Source organism: Sturnus vulgaris, chromosome 5 (assembly GCF_052056855.1).
Source record: "Sturnus vulgaris isolate bStuVul1 chromosome 5, bStuVul1.hap1, whole genome shotgun sequence".
Classification (NCBI taxonomy): domain Eukaryota; kingdom Metazoa; phylum Chordata; class Aves; order Passeriformes; family Sturnidae; genus Sturnus; species Sturnus vulgaris.
In genome coordinates this window covers 38,742,043-38,766,495 of record NC_142247.1, presented here as the reverse complement: position 1 = coordinate 38,766,495, position 24,453 = coordinate 38,742,043, and the positions used below count along the sequence as shown (strand labels likewise).

Genomic DNA, 24,453 nt, shown 5'->3' with positions numbered 1-24,453 from the left:
GGCTGATGTTATGCAGGAGGTAAATGAAACCAAGTCAACAAAAAATTATGCTGTGACATAAATTTATAACAAACTTTATAGGAAAATGTCTGAATATACAGTACAGAGACAAACCTTGCAAAAAAGTTCTTCTCTACCCAGAAATTTGTACACGTTACCACTAAACAACATGTACATAATTGATAGCATATGTAACATTCTTTGGAATTAGATTTAAATTTCTTCCAGGCCCTGTCTTTTATACAGGAACAGCAGAAGGATAACTCCTCACTTGGATTACACGAGCTCCCAGTGTTTCTTCCTCAGGGACATGCCCGAGGATGGGCAGAGACTTGTGGAGAGGAGTAAGCACCAGGAGCTGGAGAGAGATTCCACCTGGGAATGTGGGTCACTGTAGGATGCCTTGATATAAATCAGTGCAGAAGTGAAGAACTGATGAAGTTGAAGTCCTCATCATCCATAGCCCTGGTTTGACAGTGTTTCAAAACACATGACAGTCTCTTTGTCCAAAAAGGCCTCATAATTGGAACAGCTGTAAACATTTCTTTCAAAGTTAGCATTTTCACTATGCCTTTGCTGTTAAAACAGTAACAAAATCAGAAGTAGGAACATCTTAGCTCATGCTAGAACTATTTCAGTTTCAGAAAACCAGAGGTCTATCATTGAGAAAATAGAAATAAATCTGCAAACACATGATTAGTCTTGCAAATAGTATTTTTGCTCCATTTTTCAGCTCTTTATCTGCCTTTCAGCAAACAGCTGAATATCACCCAGTCTATTCTAGGAAAAAATCTAACTTTGGGAAGTAAGCTGGAAACCATTTAATATCCAGAGGCAAAACACCAGGACAAACTGTTGCATTTATTCTGCCTAGAGCTAAGTCCATCACTGCACTGCATAGCAGATTCCTGCTCACAGATTCAGGAGAAGTCAGGAATCCCACACTTTTCTTGTTCCTCTTCATGTACATAAAGAAAGATACAGATGATGTCTGTAAAAATCTAACAGTAGCGGGTAGAAATTTACCCATTATGATCTGTCAATTATAATTAGTGGAAAGCGTTATGGTTGATATTTAAAGCTTTTACAGAACAGAAAGGACTAACTTTTTGACTTCAGATGTTCACAGTGTTACTATGAGGTGTTTACGGGGACCTTATTAAAAATTTCTAAGGCCCAAGATGTAACAGTTTATGATGCAATCAGGTGAACTTTTACTGAAGGAGAAGTCAACGATGATTTTACAAACCAAATGTAAATGCAGTCTTTATGAATCTATACTCAACAGGTGACGACCAAGAAAGGAAGACAGTGATTTCTGCAGAAGGCAGTGCTGCTTTTCTGCAACCTGATGGATGCTTGTTCAACCCAACTTCAAGTATTTGTGCTTGAAGTTTATATGATTCATCAAGAAGCTTAGGTTTCCAGCTCAGGCTCCAGAGGATAGCTTAGAGGTGCTCTAAGGTAATTCAGGAGAAATAAGGGATTTGTCTGCTTGACCTTTGGCACAGGAAAGCAAAACCAAAAAAAAAAAAATGTAATACCCTGAATTACAGGAAAATTCATCCTAGAATAGAGACCAAATCAGTTTTCCTCTGGAAATATTTACTTCTCCTTGCTAATGAGTAGTGGAGCACTTCAGCTCACTAGCACGGATTCAGATATCTTGCTTTTGGACATCTGAATTTAAGTGAGATGACTCCTACCTCTGGCTCCCACATTAAGAACTTAAGCTGGATACCTGAAGGCAGATGGTGAGAACTCTCTGTCCTTACTGACAACAGTCACCTCTTGATTCCCTGACAGAGCTGCAGTCACAGCATTTACTAAGAGAAGACCCAAAGGCATTGAATCTTCGTAGGATATAATTTATCTTTCATTTCTTTATTCCCTTTTCACGTTACAGAAGGCGATGGAGAAAGGGAAAGCAGTGTGGGAGGTGTTGTCTTGCTAAACAACATTGTGTAATACATACTAATGAAGAAACATAGTGGCTGCCACTTGTACATCTGAGAAAATCACCACTTTGAAGCTGGTGGGTACAAATTGCTTTGGCTGTTGTAGTTCTCATTATTTTGTTTGGGAGTTACTGATGGGTATCAGTGTTAGCAGATTCTCTAACTGGCTAAAAAGCTCAAATGGCATTAGAAAAAGCCATGATGGCAAAGACTTAAAGAGCTACGTACTATTTGCATGTATTTAAAATTTTAAAAAATTAGTAAGTTGCATTTTAGACAAAGATCAGCTGCTCCCTAATACTTTTATTAAAATACTGATGGAAACAGAAAAAAGTAAACTGTAGGTCTACTGAATTGCACACATATATGCAAACAAGCCACCGCAAATTGTACTGTGGTAGCCACTTAGTTGTTTTACCCCTTATTTTCTGTACTTGAGAAAATGGCATAAAAAAGCTATGAAGCTTGTATGACTGAAGGAAAGGATTTCTAGAGTCTCACCCAGCTCTGGACCTTGCGGGTGGGAGAAAAGACTTAAGGAATACTGAGGATACCCTCTTCTCCTAAGGGAATAATCCATTCAAACAAATGTTGCTTGTGATTTTAATAGATAATGAACTCAGTGGTCCAACTCTGTACTCAGAATTTCACAGAATGAAGATTTTAGGCACGCCAAAGACTTCAGATAAACATGGAAGCAAGACAACACCTGTATTCCCGTTTTTTATCTATGGATTATTTTCTTTGTTAAATTCCTTGGGTTTTGTTTTGCTTTGTTTTCTTCAGAGTAGCTTTACATAATACAAACTAGTAAGAGCCTGGAAAATTCAGAATCACCTAACACATAAGGGAAAAATGCTCAGTGCAGTCTTTATTCCATATATGAATTAACTACTGGGAATGTATGCTCAAAGATCACCAGCAAGATATTTAATGATGAAAGTAACACTGAATGCTTTTAAATCTCACTTCAGAACACACCGTCTGAGAAGTATCAGAGCATGAGAAGGTTGTCTGATTTCCTTGTTTTCCATGGCAAATTTCCACTGATGGCAGTAGAGAACTGAGGCAGGGCACAAGATGTAAAAGCAAATAAAACTAAAGCTTCTTGGTAGCTACTTACATAGAGTAGCTATATATTCTGGAGTTTTTGGCTCAGTGATCCCACCACATAATTTCAAGGATATGTAAACTGATTGGAGTATTAGCTTGGTTCTTTTCCTGTTTTTAAACCGTATAGTGAACATAAGTGACAGATCAGCATGGTGTAGCACTCACAGGAGCTCCTGTCCATCAAGCTGGTGTCTCTAAACAAAGGCTGCCTTAAGTAAGACACATGAACATGTGACCTGTCTCCAAAATGCACAGTCATATTAAATAATCCTCTTATGTATGTACATGTTACAAAATTCAAAATATCATAGTTCTACCCTCTTCTGTTTAAGATTGCAATTTCTAACTGTTGCATATACTGTAGCTGCTCAAAAAGCTGAGTAAAGTGAGTAGAGCAGACTTTTTCAGAGAAAAATAGTCATAGAAAAGGTTTTAAGTATGGTACAGTGAGAAAGTTCACAGAGCTCTCACTTCATTTTCTCTTTGGTTGCTGATTAGGATTTGACAAGTTTGAAGCCCTGTCCTGTATCCAGCACTGTGGGAAGAAACCAACTCATTTTCAATCTTTTTAAACACCTAAAGCACGCTTTACAGACCCAGAACAGATTGAGACCACAAAACCAGTTTGCCAAATGTACTAATGGATAGGTGATGCGTGGGAAGTAAATCATCCAGTGTTTGGCAAAGTCACTTCCCGTTGGCAAATGCAAAGTGTAGTCGCTCCAGTGCTTTGACACACCATACACCGCTTTCACCGTGCGGCCCTTTTCAGACCAGCTGATGTTGCTGTCAGGGTTACAGTTGTACTCAACCCATTGCCTGGTGAAGTCACCAAGCTGTGGAGGGTCTGCTTCCTCGATGTCTACAACTCTGGCCATTTCTGCTCCTTGGACAGCAACATACTGGTCATTTACTTTTCTTACTTCTTTAACCCAAGGCTGAGAGTTCTCACAGTCTAAAACAATGATCAGTCGAGAACAAAAAGTGCCGTTCTTTTCTCTCCACCACTCCAACAGCGTGTCAAGTCGTAAAGCATCACCCCCTGCCACAAGGACAAAAAGATTTAATATCAGGATAAAGAAACAGAAACTTCTGCAGAACTTTAACTGTTTTGCCTGGTTCTAAGAATCCCTTACTTTAACAATTTGGACAGATATAACAGATGTTTTCAATTCATCCTTTCTGTCTGTAAATGTTGCACATCTCCATAGAGGTATTAACTGAGTTGCTGTGGCAGACGAAGCCATTACCTTACCCTTGATTCGAAAGAAAACTTACAACCAATAACAAAAAAGAAACTGCTTTACAGAGTGAATGAAATTATAGCCAAATGAAGAAATCTGGAAAATACAGATAAACGGAAAAAAAATGAAATAAAATTTATTTAACATTAAATCCTAATAATTTTAGGAACAGGAATAGGACCCTTCAAAATCGTGTTTTTATGAATATTTAAAAAAGGCTCCTCTAAGACATGAATTTAGAAGAAAATACATTTTCAAATGGTGGGAACCAAAACAGTTTCAAAGCACAATGAGAAAGCCACACGCAAGCACAAAAATTCACATGACCAGTAATGAAGAGATTCTCTCAATAGAGACAGCTGTTTTCAGAGCTTCAAGAAAACTGGTATCAACTTTCAACTCAGTGAAACAAAAATCTCATTGAAATTTTTCCACAATAGTTTCTTCTTGTCAGGTCCAAAGACCCTTGTAACTAGTGTCCAGCTTCTCATGTTCTGTCTCAGCTCCTGCTCCAAAAGGACTTTGAAAGAGGAGACTGTAATTAAACCTGAAGTGTTACTTATAGTGGGAAGTCCTTCTGCTTAAGTATACTGGATGCTGAAGGATCTATGAAAGCAGACTACTTACTCAGGTACCTAATAACAACATCTTGCAGACAAGTAAATAACTCTCCATTGTCTCCCCAGTGATATTCAAGTAAAGAACTGGTATGTATCATAGTTGAAGCCATGATACAGGTTTACAACAAAAACACTCTAATTTGAAAATATCAACTTCAAAAAAATGAAGAAGAAGAAGAAAGATATTTAAAATAACTGGATTTTAATTCCAGAGGGATTTTTCACTATGGAATATAATTAAACAGTGTTTAAAATGTTGGCTGCATATTTCAGCACTTACAGTTCTACCTCTAAGGGGTGACAAAAAAGTGCTTCAAAGCAATATCTCAGAATTAAAGGGTTGTGCATGCTATTGCAGTTCAAGCAAAAGCAAAATTACAGAGCTGCACCTTTCTCCAAGAAAATGAAAAACTGGAGAATTTAGTACCAAAGAAAATCTCTACAAACCTAAAGTAATGACTTGTCTTCCTACATGATCCTCATATTGCTGTAATTATTTACAGCAGAGACTTATATAGAAGCACTTTCCCTTTTCTTCCATCTGAATTATCTATAAAAATTTATTTGTTCACATTTTAAAGGCTTATAAATAAACTTTATTTAAATGTAGCTATGTAGGAGTGCAGATGATTTCAAAACAGCATTGCACAGAGTCACCCAAAGAGAACCATCTCATCCTTCACAGACACAAGCCAACACACGCTTGGCTTCCAACCCTACGGACCTCAAACACATGGGCTTATCACCCAGCAAAAGATTTAGGCACCAAGCTATGTAAGAAATGCAGGTGTCTGGCAACCTCTGGCTCTCTGGCAAGTTTAGCAGGACAACAGGTACTCCAACAGTTTCAGGAACAGAGATAAAGCTTTATTAGCCCAGCTCATGCCTTTGGTTTCACTCAGACAACATGACCTCATTTGACTGCTCATAGGTTATGCGTGACTAGTTAACAATTTCTTTTACACACCACTGTGTTGTATCTCAGATTCCAGCAACAAATATCATTACTGAATTAATAAATTCAGTAAGTCTATTTTGAAGGATGTCATTACAAAGCAAAGACTACACTGCTACTGCTGTGCTGTACAATGGCATAAGCCAGCAATGAGAAACTACTTTTTCAATCAGATGAATGTTTTGTTTCATTGTTGTCGTCTCTTTTCATCCTCTGTACAGGTCAGAGGATAGTACACATCACTGGAACTGATGACCAAGGTTCCATCTGCTACAAAATGCCAGTGTCCAATACATGGGGAACAATTACAGTCAAACACCCTTTATCTTTTCAGTTTATACTTTCAATTTACATGAGGGAGCAGTGATATCTGGAAGGAGGATCACATTACACTCCATCATTTAACTAAAATAAATCACAAAGAAAGTATGCAAGACCTGCGACAGCTGCTTGTTCTTCTCCTTTATGTGATTATACATGTATCCAATAGAAGCTGAAGATGTGGTTGGACAGAGAACTGAAAAGGAACTTTGTGACAAAGTTGAACACCACTGCATTTACACACTGTATCTTCCAGCACTGAAAGTTTTAACAGTTATCTTGGCCTTTATCCTAAAAGCTAAATATTAATTTAGGTTACAGCTACCTACAGAGAGACCAGAGCTCCCCAGTCACACTCCAGGGTGGCTAGATGTAGTAAGCCAAGACTGGGGTGGAAGCTGCCTAATTTTTGCAGCAACATTTGGCTCTACAAATGCAAGAACGCTGACTTTGTCTATGTTGCTAGCTGGAGCACAGGTGGGAGGTGGCGTTTTGCTTATAGTCTGCTCTACCCAAGATGTGGAGACACTCAGCAACTGCACAAAGTGGCAGCTGCTCTTATGGACAAACCATCCCCTTCTCAGAGAAGTCATGTGGCCACCCTACATACACTGTAGTTCACAACTCACACTAAGCTCACAGTACAGCTGTGGCTTTTTAAAATCTCTGATACAGATAAAGCCCTTGAGAAAAAATACACACTGCTCCTCGCAGGTCTAAAGGTTCAGGGATAGAGTCACACCAAAACAGGTACAGAGCCTCCAGATGGAAACCAACCTGTGCCTGAACACCTACCTCAGCATGAGCCCACATTGAAGAACACTCCCTACTGAAGGGCACATGCACTTGGAGAGACACAGCTGACAAAAGAGCCAGGAGCTCACAGGCAAAGCCTTATCTAAGAGGATTAATTCTATCCCAAGAAGAAAAAAGTTACAAATTTTCCATTATTTACTATGACATCCCTTTTCTGCACACAGTGACCTCAGTTCCCGACAGCAGCAAAGGCTAAACCTTGCAATGACTTGACAACCTCATTAAGTTTACCAAACAAACGGGCCAAGAAAGGGGGAAATGGTGACGTCTAAACCAAACATATGACAAGGCATTAAATAGAGGTTTACAGTCTTGAGGGTACACTATGCCCACAATCATTCCCAAAGTGTGCAATGTCAGCAAATCATACCTGTTTTAATGATGCAAGGTTTGTTATATATTTGAAGACCTGTTTTTCTAGTGTGAATTGTGTATCTGCCTCCTGTTTCTTTTACTGATTCTGTCTTTTACAAAAAAAAGCGAAGCACATCTTAAGGACATAAATGCAGTCCTTGTGACAGTCTAACTGACACAGTGTCACAGAACACTCTGTAATTCACTCTGTCATATCTAAGGAATGAGAAAAGATTATGCTTGCTTATTATACTGAACAAATATTCCTCAAAATACAGGGAAAAATCTGTCTTTAGAGCAGGAGTGTGTAACTTCCACTTTTAATTCTACGCAGGGAAAAAAGCAATCTTTAAAATTAACTTGTTGAATACAAAAATCATACGGGAGGAAAATCAGGGGAATATGAAACTCTGTTTAAACTTGAAAGAATACATTAGGGGTCAACAGGATTAGACAATTTTGAGAATAAGTGTAAGATTAGCTGGCTGTAAAAGCATTTTTATCAAAGTCAGTAAATACTAAAATAATAAAGTTCATGAAATAACATACTTGACTGTCATATAATGCAAGGGAAGAGCCACCTCTTAACAATAACTAACCTGCATACCAAAGGGGCTTCTGCATTTCTCCATTCTCTCCACTAGCAGAGGAAGTCAGCCTGCAACCTGGCTTATTTTCTCAATTTCTTGTAGTCTCTCAATCTCTTAACACTCATGCTCTGTAATACTACCTTTTCCTTTCTTCCCTCCCTGCCAGGAACTTGTATAAACCTGTTCTCCAAAGACTGATGGTTCTTTGCCATTTTGAACAATCCTATAATAAGTACATTCAAAACTCCAAAGTTTTGCATTACAGTATGATTTTCTATAGAACTAATGAATTGATTTGGAAAGTTTATCAATAACCAAAACAATTAAAAAAAAAAAAATCCCCAAACCACTTACCTGCCAGTGCCCATTCACCAGTGCCATGGGAGTGACCACTGTAATACAGAATGTAGGTATCATGTCTGGGTCCATCTGCAGTCCGAAGCTCAAGAAAAGACTTGATCTTAGAGTGAAGGGTATCAAAGGTCAGTCCGCTTGTAGAGTAGTCACAACCGTATGTCTCAATCATGTGATATGCAAAAAATCTTTGGATGGCATTAAGCATGCCAGTAGACCTCAGATTTAACTCTTGGACATGCTCAGGTGGAAGAAGAGTTGGTTGGCCATCAGGACTAAAGAGAAAGAGAGCAGCAAATCATTATGGCTGGTATTTCATGCTTAGTGGACTTTTTGTAACTGATGATTTTTTCCCCTGTGCTTATTTTCTCTGCTGTGAGGTAGCACTGTTCTGAATTCAAATTTACTTTAAATTTACCATTTATAAACAACTCAAATTACTGTATTTGAGTGAGGGACCACTACCTCCCTTCTGTCACACTTCAATTCAAAGCATAGTCCTTACTCAGCCCTATGCTATTCCTGCAACTGAGACAGAGAAGAGAGAAGGAAGCTGCAATGGGAAGAAGGGAGGCTCCAACAATTACATAATGTCCCACTGAGGAGCACTGCCTTCCCACAGGCAAATTTTCATGGAGAGCTGGAAAGAAGCACAGGGGAAATGAGTGCCAATCTGCACAAAAACCATAATACAAACTATTTTCCAATAATGGACAAAAGAGAAATCCACATACACACTTCGCTCAGATACCCTGAACTCACAAATACAGTAATTCTTTCTTGTTTGTGCTGTTCAGATGCTGTTCTTTCCACGTAAGAAATGTGTTTCAGATAACAGTATTCTCAGCTTAGAAAATCAAAGTTTTCAGAAAGTTACAAACCAGACCTGGACCAAACCATGTATGTATATTTATGTCTACACAGATATGAATATGCATATATAATAAAAATAAAAGTGCCCCTGGGTTCCGGAATTAATTATATTTGTATAGTTATATATATTTTATATAAAATATGGATAAATATATAACAAATAAATCCAAATATACATAGTATATAACATATTTAATAAAAACCCACTTTTTTTTAGGTCTACACAACTATTCATTAATCATAATAATAGGAAATTTGGTCTTACAAGACACCCAGTTAGGGGAGCGCTCTTCAGAATGTATTTTCAGAAAGAGAAAAGCATTCATTACTTCAGATGTAATAAGGGTAATGATAAGGAGTGTGACTGACAGCTGGGCCAAACTGGCCTCATTTATGTTCATTTACAGACATGGAGAGGTTTTGCAGGTGAAAATATGGATAAGTCTTACTCTACTAATACAAAACATGGCATTATGGTTTTTTCCCTATATATGTGTGTAGTTTTCATGTATTTTGTTTGCAACTCAGTATGTAAAGCTACATGGTCTCCTTACTGTCTAGCTAATTGAATTTTGCACCTTCTCACTTGCCTAGGGCTTTTATGAAAATTAATATTCCACTGGTATAGCTACATTGAATAGCTCATCACTACTGTTTGTCTTAGCAAGTGAAGACTAGGTCCATGGCTTAAACAGTCAAGCTTTGGTAATAAGGAAGCATAGTTCTGTCAGGTCCTAAACAGTTGCTCAAGAGTATCTCATTTGCTCAAAATTAGAGGGAACTGCCTGTACCAGAATAATATGATACAATGAAAGAATTAAATTGTTACCATGGAAACAAAATGAATTTATTTTTATTGTAATGTAAATTTTGAAAATCTGTTTTTCAAATCTGTGACAATAATTGATATGGATTTTTTAAGGGTGCACAGCTGAAAGACTGTAGTTCAGAAGCTCAGAAAATTTGTTTTTTACAACATTTAAGATACAGTTATCTAAGATTAGCACACTGTCTTTGGTTTCTTTGATGTTAAGATCTTCCTTATCCACTAAATCCATTACATATACTAAAGCAGTGAAGTTTTCATAAATTGGGCTGTTCTATTTTGAAGCCTCTCATTTCAACACACTACTCTATTTCTCTTGTAACTTGAAGAGATAATTTATATAGCTCTTGTTTATAATTTATTAAAAAAATGTGGTGCACACATAAAATTATGGCAAAAGCAGCATTTGCAACTTTAAAGCTTATAAGAAAAACACAAAAAAGGGCAAATAATAATAGTATAATCCCTTTACAATCATGCATTTCTCATATGGTAACATTTATGCTGGAACAAAAACCAGCTTCAAATTCTCAACATCAATACCTGACATCTAGTCCACTTGCAAATCTAATTTTAATGAACTTTAAATGTAGACATTACCTCATTTAATTGAATTCAAAATTATTTTGAACTGTTCTGTTTGGCTTTTTAAATCTCCTCATGTAAGATACCTGGTCTCAGTCAAATGCCCCAAACCTCCTTTGTGTGAGGTATGGACTGTGTCATCTACCTATGCACAGCTGGTCTGTATTCATTGGCTTTCTAAAATAAAATGACCTAGATAGAAAGGTGGAGTTATTTATTCCAGGGTGAGAAAAAGGAGGAATAGAAAACCTGCCTATTATTTGAATTTGTATTTAATTGTTGAAAAATCCAAGCACCAGCATTGCATTGCCTCCATGAGCAAACAGTATATTTACACACTGTAAAGCTGAAATGCATATAACCATACCTGCAAAAGTTGGTGGGAATCACAACAGCATACCCAACACACGTTCCTCCCAAGCAGTTTCCCAGTTCATGGAAAAGCCCATGAGCCATGGACTCCAAAGGTAGAACAATGAGAAATGCACTCATGAAGATCCCATTGGTTGGCTAAAAAAAAATTAAGAGACTTAGGCTTTGTATGAAAATCCCTTTGTTTGATCCCACATAATTGGACCCTGAAACATGCAAAGTATTACTGGTAATGTACATTTATTTTTCCACATATTACATGATGAATTACTGTAAAGACAAATGAAAAGCCTGGGGAGAAGGTGGCTGGTAAGCAAGGATCACTCTTCTGAAAGGAATGCATTTGCACTGTCAGCACAGAATTTAGCTGTAAAAAGTGTGATCATAGCTTAGTTTTACCAACTGAGGCAAGAAAATCAAATGCCACAAAACTAATTGTGTGCATAAAATGAGATCTGTAAACATTTGCAGGGTCAGGCCTTAATCAGTAAGGTACAGAACACATATTATCTATCCAGCATCAGATGACAGAACACTGTATTGCATCCATTCCTAGAGGTATGTAAAATACGTGAACATGTGACACTTTGGGAGGTGGTTTAGTGCTGGACTTGGTAGCACTGGGCTAATGGCTGGATGTGATGATTGTAGAGGTCTTTTCCAACCTAAACCATTCTATGAGCATTAAAAATATATATTTAACTTGTGGAATACTAGGTATCAAACAAGAGATGAATTCTGAGTTCATTTGTGAACATTATTTCAATTAAAAAGACAATCCTTTGTCAGTTACATAAATACCAGATGAGTTAAGGAACATGCTCTACAGGTCTTGATAACATTCACAGAGCTAATACCCTTTATTGAGCTTTCCTGCTTCATAGGGAAGAAGCAGTTTTGGAAAATATTACACTTACTAATACATAGCTGATTTCTGTAAAAAACAAACAAAACCCCAAGAAGTTTCAACAGTTACATCTCAACCACTGGTACTAGTAAAATATAAATGTACTTCTGAAATGCCAGATGTGTCTGAGAAGCAGAACAGATAAAAATTCATTTTAATTATTTTAGCATGATGTCAATGGGTTTAATGAGGTATTAAATGCTTTAGGAAAGATAGAAACAGTATTATAACATACAATTAAACAAAAACTTTAATATTCATGGTGCATTTGTTAAATGTTGATATTTGCTATGTAGCAAAGGAAGTAAATTCATAGCTAGAGATTTCTGTCTTGAGAAGAATTCTGTGGTCTCTGACCTGCTCTGTTTTATTTGCCCTCTTTGTACAAATTCACAATATTGATTTTTTTTTTTAATCTGGATATTGCCTTACTGTGTAAGACTCAGTGACTTGATGAGCACTGGTAGTTCAACTTAACAGAAAGCCAACACTATTAATAATTTGGAAATTATATTATACTGAAAAATATTACACGTAGACCAACCCAGATCTTGTTGGCACATGGCACTACCTCAACTATATTCAGTTTTTAAATACAATTACTTAACCTGAAAGAACAACTTTACACACCTAATGTGCTAAGAAAGAATAGTTTGCTACCTGTCCTGGTTTTAAAATGTGTCCTATCATACTTCTGATGGAAGGATCTCACCTATGTGTCCTTGAAATGGTGAGAATAATACTTCTAATCATAAATAAACACCAGAATCTGATATTAAATAATAACTGACAGCATTATTAATTGATAGCATTAATTACCTGAAATCACCAGAAGACAGGAAAGTTTAAGACACTGTAACTATTATGGTACCACCTCAATTTGTTTTATTGTCAACATGGAGAAAACAAATCCTTTAAGGAAATATATAATTACTGTTTTAAATGTATCAGCAGCAAGTGCTCCTTTTTGTTGCTCTGTTTCCCCAATGCACTCTGAAAAAGACTTAGAGCGGCAGCAACAAAAACACAGAAAGCTCTGGTTAGATTTTTTTCTGTAGAAACCTGAAGTATAAAACTTCAATGAGAGTGGAGTTTTCTAGCTAAATTAATTTCAAGACCTGGAGAGTCTTAGTTTCCAACTGTAGATTCCAGAAAGGCAATGTGTTTTAAGATACAGAAAAAAAAGGGGAAGTATTTTTGTGACAAGTTCAGCTTTTCCACCACATATAAATATATTTTCTTGGACTTTACTAGAGCAAACTGCTCCTATATTACATTAGTGTTTTGAGTACAGTGAACATATTACAAAATAAAAAACACATTTGCCCATAAAAACTAGAGTGATCATAATATCCTAAATAATACTATTATAATATTACTTTAAATGAATTTTATTGTAGTTTTCTTACAACATGACATCTTATTCTAAATACTCCCTGCATTTCCCCAATCCCCTAAACACATGCAACTTATTAAACCCACAGCATTCTGCCACAACACAAATTGAAATTATAACAAAGATTCGCTCTGAGTTTAACTCCTAAAAGATATTTACATTTAATTATTGAAAATCCTCCTAATAATATGAAGACATTGGCAAAGAAAATTCCCAAGTACTTGTGAAATAAGGATATCACATAGAAACACTACGGATCTCGGTGATCCATCTTTCTGTGTATCCTGCTTTGAGTTTGTACCAAATATTACAACAGGAATGGGAAATAAGCTCTGTGGTGTTATGAATCAACTCAACTCCATCTGAGGTTTTAAATGTGTCATCTTTTAGTGGCCATCTTATGCTATGGACTAGGAAAATGTTGGATATTTTACATTTGTAAACATCTAGCTAATGTAAAGATGCTGGCACTTGCTGTCAGCACTTCTTCAACAGTTTTGATTTAGAAGAAATACGTCACAAATGTAAAAATGACTGAAGATGATTAGAACAAATCTATAGTAGGATGATAAAATATCTTAATCCAGCATAGCAAAAAAATGGCTGGTAGCATTTAAAAATACCTAAACAATAAGAAATTATAATAGCAAAAAATATCTGATTTAGTGAACTGAAGACAGGTTCCTCCCTGAAGATAAACAGGTAAAATTCCACGTGGAAACTGTCAGTGCTTTATTAAATCCCAAAGATTTGATGACTGGTCCTTAATGAAGCAGATGGCCATGGATGCACAGGCAGAGCCAGAAAGGGATTCTGTTCTTTCATCTGTTCAACCCATTTTCATTGTTTTCGATTGCACTAGCAATGTGAGTCTGCAGTACATCCCTGAACTCCAAGTGCCCACTGATTCCAGAGAGACTGCTTAAAAAGCAAACAGAAGACAGGGACCATCTAGGCAATCCTACTAAAAAAAACCATGAGTCATCATTTCATCTCTTAATTTTTAGTTTGTTTTTTTTCCCTTCTTCTGTCTTGTTCGAAAGGAATTAACAATGAAGTCTTATTTCAAAAAGCATAGAAAAGGTAAAAGAAAAATATCTACTTTTTGTCTCTGGTGACTAAAATGACAGACAATAAAAGATTGGTGAGATTTCACTAACAGTTGTATCTTTCCATTTTCTCCTTTTTTTGAGCACTGTTTATTGTTAAGTGTAACAGTTAGAACACCAGAAGAATTTAGAGGTATTTTACAGCCAATATGTCATTTCGTACTCATGGATAGGACAACTTCTACCCCAAAGAATAACCACTGTTTGAATCAGAATAACTCTGGAACTGCATTTAATTATGGATGTGTGACTGAAAAAAAACCCCACAAAATGCATAAAATGTAATTAGAAGCCAAATACAAAGACCTATAGAAGAGCCCTTCTGTTTAGAACAGAAGTGAAACACTAAACATATGTCACAGATGATCACAGGATCATCAAACTACTGGGGTTGGAAGGAGCCTCTGGAAATTGTGTGGTCCAACTCACTGTTCACACAGCAGGGTGCCTGGGATTATACCTAACAGACCAATAACAGAAAAAGTTTACAAAGACGCCTTTGTGCACTTTCAAGCAAAAATACTGCCCTGCTTTCCATTATCCAAGCTGAATATTTACCTGTTTTTATACACTGACACACAGAGATACACAAAACCCCCCTAAACAAAGGAAGCATAAAAAAAGAACACCCTCTGTGACAGAGAAGGCACAGGAGAAAAGGGGTAACATGCTAACTAGTCTACAAGCATTTGATGAATAGCTTATTTCAAAGGGCAAGATATGCATATTACAGGTAGAAGAAAAGCTTAAAGACAACATTGGTTAAGCTACAAAGTACATCAGCTACCAGAGGACACAGTCTTATAACAGGTTACCAAATGGACAGTCTATGGAGATCAATAAATAATCCTTTACTTCTGACTATTAGAACAGCAGTGGGAAAATGCAGAAAACAGTTTGCAGAAAGCAGTTATCACAATCAGTGGCAGATGGATTTGACGTGCTGTGTTTCCCATCCCTGACTCCTGTTCTAACCATGGGAAAGCCTGTGATTTAATCTACATGCATTGGTTCTAGCAAAACCACAAGAAGTTACTTATCAGTTTAAAAGCCTACTAAAAACTCTGATGTTTTTAAATACAAAAATGCGAATCCTGAAATTAATGAAATTTTGACAGCAAGCTGAACACATAATAGACTCTTTAGACTACTATAATGAATACTTTCTCTTGTCACCAGAGATCCCCTTCAGCACTGAGGAGCTCTGGATGTGGTGGTGACAACAGCAAGGTGTGCTGCCACTGTGGATTTCAGCAGCAACCTGGGACAACTTGGGACAGGACTGAAGAGGTAGAGAGTCAAGGAGGGCTGAGCACACTCCGAAGAGGGGAAGACAGGCAGCAAAAGTACACATGAGAGAGGGTGAGTTGGAGACGAAATTGTGAGCAGTGAGCAATGGCCACTTAGGATGCAGCTTAAGAGCTGATGGAACAGTAGGAGAAGAGGGAATAAAGGTATTAGAAAAGAAACTCAACAGAAAAGTCTTTAAAATAACAGGAAAGCACAGGTATTGAAGGCAGATCAGCAAGAAAGGGAAAAATTGTCAGTGACGAAAAGAAAGGGGGGAACTAAACATGACCAGACAGACAGATGAAAAAAGCAGGAGCAGCATGGATATTTGAGAAAATATGGAAACTGGCCAAAGGATGCAGCAGAGCCTCTTGGGCGAATAAAAAAAACCAACAACACAAAATGCCCCCAAACAAGCAAAGCCTGAGGAGGACTGGATTAAAAATACAAGCCAGGAAGAAAAGCAGAGATAAAGACTGGATACAATTTGCATTCAAGTTATTTAACCTGTGAAGTTAATAAAAGTATGTCTGTGCAAATACAGATGCTACTATATATAGAAGGCAACCACACCAGAAAAAAAATTTCAAAATCATTAGCCCTTCCCCAAACAGGAAAGCACTCATACATACAGTAAAATTATTTTGTCTCCTATAAATAATTCGAGTTAAATGGTACTGTCCACTTAAATATGAGTACTCAAGCATGTAATGAATATTACTATTTTACTAACCCATAAAATTCACTTAAACCAAGAATAATGTACTGAAAGTACTTCATTCATACTTTACCTGCTCTAATACAGCTAATTTTTCACTTGATAATTATTAAATACAAGCCTTCCAGGGATAATAATTCTCTTTGGCCAGTAATTCAGAAAACCCGTAGTTACCTTCCCACTTAACAAAATTTGATTATAAGTGTTTGAGAAAAAGAGTGCCCCAAACCTTTTCAAGATCTTTGTCTGAAAACTACAAGCTCTTCATCTGCAATTTTTTCATCACTTTACTGGATTCTTGAAGAAGTAATATCTGAGTCATTTGCATGACTTCTTCTGAATCTTGTACAGTCCAAAGGCCTAATTACGAACTGAATGATTAACTGTTGAAATAAGTTGGAGCTAAAGAGTCTATTGATCTGACTGAAATTACTCACACAAATATAAAGGCAGGTGCTGAGCATTTCCTGCAGATTTTGCAAAGAAAATGTCCATATATTTTTACCAAGAAGACATCTTTGCAGCTATAACAAGGATTATTCTCAGAAGCAGACCACGTCCTAGCTTAAACATGCCCCACTGAAAGAAAAGCTGTTACTCCAGTTTTTAATATACCCAACTTCAACACGTTACTTTTACAGTTCTCCCCAATCCCATACCCAAGTACCATGAACAGAAACTTTAAACCTTTGTCTTATTACAAAGGCTATGTTCCTCTTAAAGAAAGGTCCTGGGCTAACAGGACTTCTAGCCTCAACAGCTCTGCCTCAGTAAGAAAACCACTGTCTCTGCTACAGCAAGTCAATTCACCTCACATTAAAAGCCATTCCACACAAGGAGATTTTATATTCTCCTGGCAATTTTAATAAAATAGGATACTTCTAGACACCAACTAACAGACAACTGGCACTTTAGGTCTTGACTTTTCATACACACGAGATTCATATGAAGCACAGATATTAGAGTTATTAGAAATGTTAAGAGGGCATATATAATGTGCTTGCAAAACATTTTCCATGAAAGGGAACTCCTCACTTTCCACCACTCCATTTCTGGCTATAAGTGAGATTTTTTTACAAGCTATTACTAATTATTTATAGCTGACTGTTAGGAAGCACCTTTCCAAGGCTCAGATTTTTAGCAATTCTATTCATACGAGGTCAAATGGCAAACCACAAAGTGATTTCAAGCCACCTCTCTTATTAAATGCACTATCATTAAACAAGTTTTCAGTAGTGAGGAAAGGTATAAACAAAAAATGCTTCACCTTCCAGGTAACGTTTTAACAGATGTCAAATGTAATTCACACATACTGAAACAACTAGAGTAATCCCAAACTAATGTTGCAAAGACTGAAAATTGTTCATTTTACACACGCAAAAAACGTTCTAAATAGTCTTTAGGAGAGCGAATACATTTTCAGGAACTGGTGACCAAGGAATACTTGGCATTCCTAAGAAACTCTGAGGAAAAATACGTTTTAAATGTAAATGTAAATGTAAAAAATTTCCTTAATATAAGAATGTATGAATGGCTGTATTAATATGTACCAAAGGTCCATCCAGAAGAATGTCTGGTCTCCAAAGAGGCCAAATGGATGCCTAGCAGAGACTGTAAGGACAGAGCAAACGTTTCCTCAGTACTTTAACCACTAGTGACTCAAGAACTTCCTGAGCCAGATATGCTTTCCAGACAGTATACATACCCCAGTGAATTTTGTCCTGCTTCCTCCTGAGCCTCTGCAACCATGGGGAACACATTGCATGCCATGATACACAGCCCCAGAGCTCAGCACCATATGAAGAACTATTCCTACCTACTTGGCTCCAACCTGTTTCTTGCCAACATGATTCCTCTCAACTTCTGCACTGAACTGACTGCTTGTTGTTTATTATCAGGATTGTTTATTATCTCCACTTTTTTGGTCTGTTTCCTTCTGTCCTTTCTGCAAGTCCAAACACCATAGCTATGAGTGCTGATAATTTTCCAAAAAAAAGCAAAACTACCTTGTGTTCCTTGCAGGCTTGTCTCTTAACCTCTCATGCTCTTCATACAAAAAACAAAACCAAACTAAACCCCAACGTAGAATCTTATAAATTAACTGTTAATTTCATCTTCCACTAACTTCTTTAATACCGTTCATCCACAAGGTTATTTAATCTAAGAAAATCTGCAGGATTAGAAATTCTACAGGAGTGGGCAGGAAACTGGTCTGGAAACACTGCAAATAAATGTCTGTAAATGTGATCTACTGTAAATTGTATTTTATATATATTAATATAAGTTTGTAATTCATATAGGAGGTGAATGGACACAACATTAATAGCTACTGTGGTTTACACCGACTTGAAAAAGAAAACAGACTCTGAATGCCCTGATGCAACTATGACAAAACATCACGTGTCTTAACTTGGGCACTGAACAAACATTTTGAAAGAAATGTATGATTTTTGCTAAAGAAAAGAGAACATCCTTAACTCATAAATGGAAAGAAAAGTCAAAGTACACTGTGTGATTTTAATGACTGATCTTTCAGGTATCATATCCTGGGGTGCATAACCAAATTTGGAAGTGAGACACTTAAAGCTCATGTTATACCAACAATTTATGAGTTCATCAGCTGATCTCTGATTCCATGTAATTGATGAAAAGCAAAGCAAAATTACTGAAAAATACATTATTTAATACATTTCAATCTAATTAAAACAGTACACAACAAAAGTCAGAGATTTAGTGAGCATTACTAAATGCTCACTAAAGGGTGAGGGTTTAACACAATGAAAACAAATTTTATGGCACAATAAATTCAAAAGCAAAACAATTTCCTGACTTGTAAGAAACAATTTTTTACAAGTAGGTAAATGCAAAATATTTTGCTCATGTCTTTTGCCCTGGAAGCATTATGTTTTCCCATGCTGCCAACATAAGGAAGCTGGTGGTTTCTCTTGCTTTAACAGGTCACAGTTAAGGCAACTCAAAGTGTTAAGTTCAAAGCACATGACGATAAAACCACGCATTCCAACTTTGAATTGCTAAGCCACAGCACACCATCAAATTTTAGGAATTTTATGGAGCCAGTAATTCTCAGGATTATCATCAAGAGGAGATCAAGATAAAGAGATTATTATTTACCTGCCAAGAGACAGCTCCCAAAACAGCAGTCGCAACAAGGCTGAAAAATACCAGCTGTTCTGAGATCAAGCAGAAGTGACGCATTCCTTTAGACGCCATGACTCTGTCCAGGCTGTTGTTTTCTGCACGGTGAGTATAGTACACCCTGTGGCAGTCATTTAGTTTTGTGTGAAATCCCCAAAGTGTTATAAAAAAAATCACATGACAGATCATCCAGAAAATTCCAAAAATAGAAAAACCAGGTATCACAAAATACCAGAGATCCAAATCACGTAGTTTAAAGGCTGCAAGAATGAAAAAGATTAGTTCAATGACTCCAACAGAGATGACAGAAAGCCGCCTGCAAATTTTACCACGGTACAGGTAGGGCTTCCATCGCTCAGTAACGGAAAGTCCACTGAAGTAAACGTCGAGAAGGGGATCTGAAATGAGGCAGCTGAAGAAACATGCCAAGGCAAAAGGGTTTGTGGGGATTTGCAGTGATGGAAAAAAGAGCAGGGATGCAATGGCTCCAAAAATTGCCAAATTTGGAATTGCCAAAAAAGACTTCATACGTAAGTCAATAATCAACATGGCCAAAGCCAAGACCAAAAGAATAATGCTTACAGATTTTTCTACCAGCATAGTCGTGCTGGCAATTGCAAATCCAACTAGCTCCAAAAATTCAACTGTTGTCAGCAGAGTTGGTCGATGATGGACACAACCACAAATCCTTTCAACTAAAGCACATAATACCCTCAAAACAATGGCAGAGAGAAGCAAATATTTTGTAGCTTCTTCTTTCACATCTGTTTTGAAGGCAGAATTATTGAGAAAACAGAGAAGGCCAAGCAAAAAACCAAACCAAAGATTGGAGAGACTCAAACTTGCTGTTTCCATTGAAAAGTAGTAGTACAGTATGCTAGCAATTCCAAGAACAAAGAGTCCCAGAATAAATATTACCAAAATCAGTGCGTCTGCAGTTTTTTCCCACCTGACATAAAGGCCCATGCAAATGGCAACCAGTAGGTTGATTCGGGCAAGATAGCCCAGGTATCTGACTGAGGAGTGCATGTTCACTTCTCTGTTTGCTTCTTCAAGCCGTGTCATTGCTGCAAAGAGACAGTGACTAACACAGTAACGCAGTGACCTACACATGTAAACTGCAGTTAGGGGTTTCACCCACTTGACTGACAGTAAATATTCAGGTTTCATCCAATGAACACAATGCAACTGCTGCCTTCTGTAGTATCATTTCAGTAACAGTGGCCAAGAATCCTTGAAGTCCTGGAAGAGAATTAAAAAATGTTTTAGCAGCAAATAATTCCCTTTAAACATATAGAATATAAACATGACCCATCCCACCTCACAAAGAAGTTTAATATCTAGATTAAAAAACCACATATAAGAGACCATTAAAGTGTGAAAACCAATATAAAATGGGTTCTGCATAAACCTTATTTCATAACTTGAATGAAAGGAAAACAATCCTGGTCTGGGTAGTTTTCCACAAAATTCATCAATTACGTATGTGTATTAGATATCTATGGATTTCCAAAACCCTTCTATGACAGCCACTTGTTTCTAGAACATTTTATAATTATTTTAAAACACTATTTTATTTCGCCATTACATTTGTTAAGTTCGCACTTTATCTTAAATCTTTTCAGCATGTTTTGCAAAACTTCCTTTTAGCAGTCAAATAACTAAATGATTTAGAAAAAGAACTTCCAACTCAGTTAATGAGCTTAACCCACAGTAAAAAAGATATTATTATCTCCATTTCAAGAAAGGAAAGTGGACACACAGATGTAACAACTGGTCTGGCATGATTTTCAGAGATTCCTCCGAACACAAAATCAAAGCCTTCATTTGCACCCCTTCAAGCCAGTTTCCCCCCTCTCTAAAACCAAGAAAACAAACAAGCTGATCAGGATAAATATCACATTTAGAACACAAGCACCTCCTACTCAGACCCGTTTAACTGATGTGATTTTCTTTTTAATATAGTTAGGAATAGACAGTAGTATTTTTAAAGGGCATTTTGCAATGTTATGGGCAGAGTCTCCAACGCATAAAAAGACTTATATGCAATCTCCATAATTTTTTAAGCAATTAACTAATTGCCCATCTTACAGAGACTTCTGAAGACTACTTATAACTATCACTACTGGTATGATAGACAAACCAGCAAGCCAAGAACACTCACTGCTTGATTATAGCTTACTGCTTTTATTTATAATGGTGGAGGAAGTGTTAAAAGACACCTTAAATGCAAAATTTAGACTTTACTCTCTCTTAATTTTTAAATTCTCATTTTTTAAACCAGTGAACAACGAATAATAAAATGAATTGACTGATTTGCCTGTAAGTGTTGTCAGATTTGAAGACTGACACGCAGTGTAAAACCAGCTTAAGTCATTGCTGCAGAGAAAAACTAGGCTTGAGAAATCCTATTGTTTAAATTATTTATTTGGTAACAAATATTTTCAAATTATGTTATGTACCCAACAACAATGCAGATATGACTTGGAAGAACTATGCACTAAAAATCGGTTTACCTGAAGCAGAATACATATCATATATTTAAAGCAAATTGCTATTACATTAGGTTATTGTAAGTTAAAAGTTCTTTGGAATTCAACTGCGCATTTTCATAGTATTTGTTATTATTAGTGTTTTACAGATATTGACTTCATTCTGAGCTGCCTTCATGCTTAATACCTCACAATATCTCTTCCCTCAGTAAGGTACTTTCTGTTCCTCTCACCCTTTCGTTTCTCCGTTACACAGATAACACAAATGCGAGTTAGCTTTCATATTCCAGGTCACGATACTTTTGGTTTCATTGCACTGACTGGATCTCATTGTTTCTTATACTACAATAAACATTCACTTTATGGACAGCTTGAACCATTTATTTCAGCTGCTGCAGATGCCCTCTCCCTGCCTCCCACTCTCTCTAGTTCAAACCATGAATACAGGGAAACGATTTCCCATCTCCTTTAAACCCACAGCACTGACATGCGATTACTTCTACTCTGTAGAACATATGCCATGCCATCCTGTTTATCTGGATTCCTGAGCCTTTCTGGAGCCCCTCCGAGTCCAGGGGCTAACCCTATAAACGTTCAGTTGGACAAGAGCCCCAGAAGCCAGCAGGAATGAGCCCTTTTCATACGAGCAAATGGCAAAGCTCCCGCCTCACACCTGACTTAAAATTTTGCTTTGATCACTAAGTTGTTTTCTGTGGGATCGTTAACAGTAGCAAACTCCCTTCCAGGCAAGCAACGACCCACTCTGACAGAACACAACTCTCACTGGGTCAGCTTGTGAGAAGTGGAGTTTTGCTTCCAGCACACCACCGGAGGAAAGAGAAACAGAAACTCCTCTGGTCCTGCCCCTTCAGCTGCTTTGGGTACCGAGGTGGGGGAACAAATGGGGCAATATATCTGGTCCTACTGCAAAGACACAAAATCTCCTCGGACACACAGGATTTGCAAAATGACAGGATTTGCAAAATTCAGACTGTGAATGCAATCTCTTCTTCCTAATCTCACCTTCTAGCCAATTAGCAAAAACGTGTACTCCTAAAGCACACTATTAAACATTAACATCGTTTAAACAAAATATATGTTTGACTTTTTGTGAAGAGGAAAAGGTGCATTTTTATGATTAATGTATCCCATCACCCAGTTATTACCAAATAAAAAGACAACAGTAATTCAATTTTAAAAAGAAATTTCAATAACTGATTTTGTTCTCTAAAACACAGCTATTTGCTAGTAATTTCTGTCAATACTTTGTTTAAGCAAGGACTGTTCAAAGCCCTGGGACTGCGGGGGGGATAATGCTGTTGTGTTTGTTTTAAACTAACTGCTGTTTGTTTTTTAACTGCTTTAAGGTTTCAGGTTGAACACGACATACACATCTCAGCAAATCACATTTAGATTCAAATTCAGAATGTGGGCATCAACTTTTAAGTATATGTCAACTTTTGCAAATATAACTTCAAGGAAAACCTGGAGCCTCATTAACATTTAGAGACCAAACTATCTAATAACTTTCCTACATGTAAAGAAACACTGCTCCCAATGTAGCTTTTACCCTAACTTGTCTAAAAAAGTTGAAAAAACAATCAAACCCCAAAACTGGTTCAGTAGTTAAGTGCAGGTGAGAGCTATCTAAAACAGTGAATCCACTTTCCTTCACTTTTATTCTTCCAGTTCAGCACTTTTCTTCTTTTTAAAGCAATTCTGTAAGAGTTTTTTTTAAACAAAAATTCTTATTTAGCTAATACATTAACACAGCAGACTTAACCCCCGGTGAAGGGCTGCGCTCGTTTTCAGATGTTAACACCGCGCCCCCAGTGCGGGTCGCCGGTTCGGGGAGACGGGCGCGTTCCCGACCGGAGCTGCAGCTGCGGGGCCGGCGGCCCGGTAAGGTCAGTGACGGCATTGGGCTGGGCGGCGCGGGGTCCCTCAGCAGCCTCGCCGCCACGCTGACCTGTGCTGGCGGCCCCCGCGTCCCACAGCGGGGTCCGTCCAGCCGCCCTCGCTGAGGATCCCCCACCCCGCCCTGCCCGCTCTCACCTCCTCAGGCGGCCCGGAACCTTCTTCCCGCCCCCCGCGCCGGCCGCCGCCATGTCGAGGCCGAGCACGGTCCTTCCCGCTACGGGCCGCGCCGAGGCTCAAACGCTGCCGCGCCGCCCGGGCGCGGCCGGATAGAATTATGAAAAAACCCAACCAACCAACCAATAGCGCCAACCTAACCCATAAACAGCGTCAACTGGTGCTTAGGCACGGAAGCGGGAAAAGTGTGTTTAAATCAGGACTGCAAGGCAGACGGAGCCCTCCCCATCCTGTAGTCCGGCGTGACTCGTGCGCTTCCTCGGCCTCAGAGTGCGTTTCTCCGCACTCGGTGTTGGAAATAACACGTTTT

At 37.7% G+C, this 24,453-nt stretch overlaps 1 protein-coding gene across 1 annotated transcript; it reads right to left on the bottom strand.

The window, feature by feature from the left end:
- Positions 1-3,430: 3,430 nt before the first annotated feature.
- Positions 3,431-24,219, bottom strand: TMEM168 (transmembrane protein 168). Its single transcript, XM_014871187.2, has 5 exons — positions 24,105-24,219; positions 19,534-20,799; positions 10,977-11,119; positions 8,326-8,600; positions 3,431-4,113 (listed from the first exon to the last, which is right to left on the bottom strand). The coding sequence occupies exons 2-5, from the start codon at positions 20,725-20,727 to the stop codon at positions 3,566-3,568; spliced, it is 2,160 nt and encodes a 719-aa protein (XP_014726673.1). The 5' UTR covers positions 20,728-20,799; positions 24,105-24,219; the 3' UTR covers positions 3,431-3,565.
- Between the last annotated feature and the right edge of the window lie 234 nt (positions 24,220-24,453).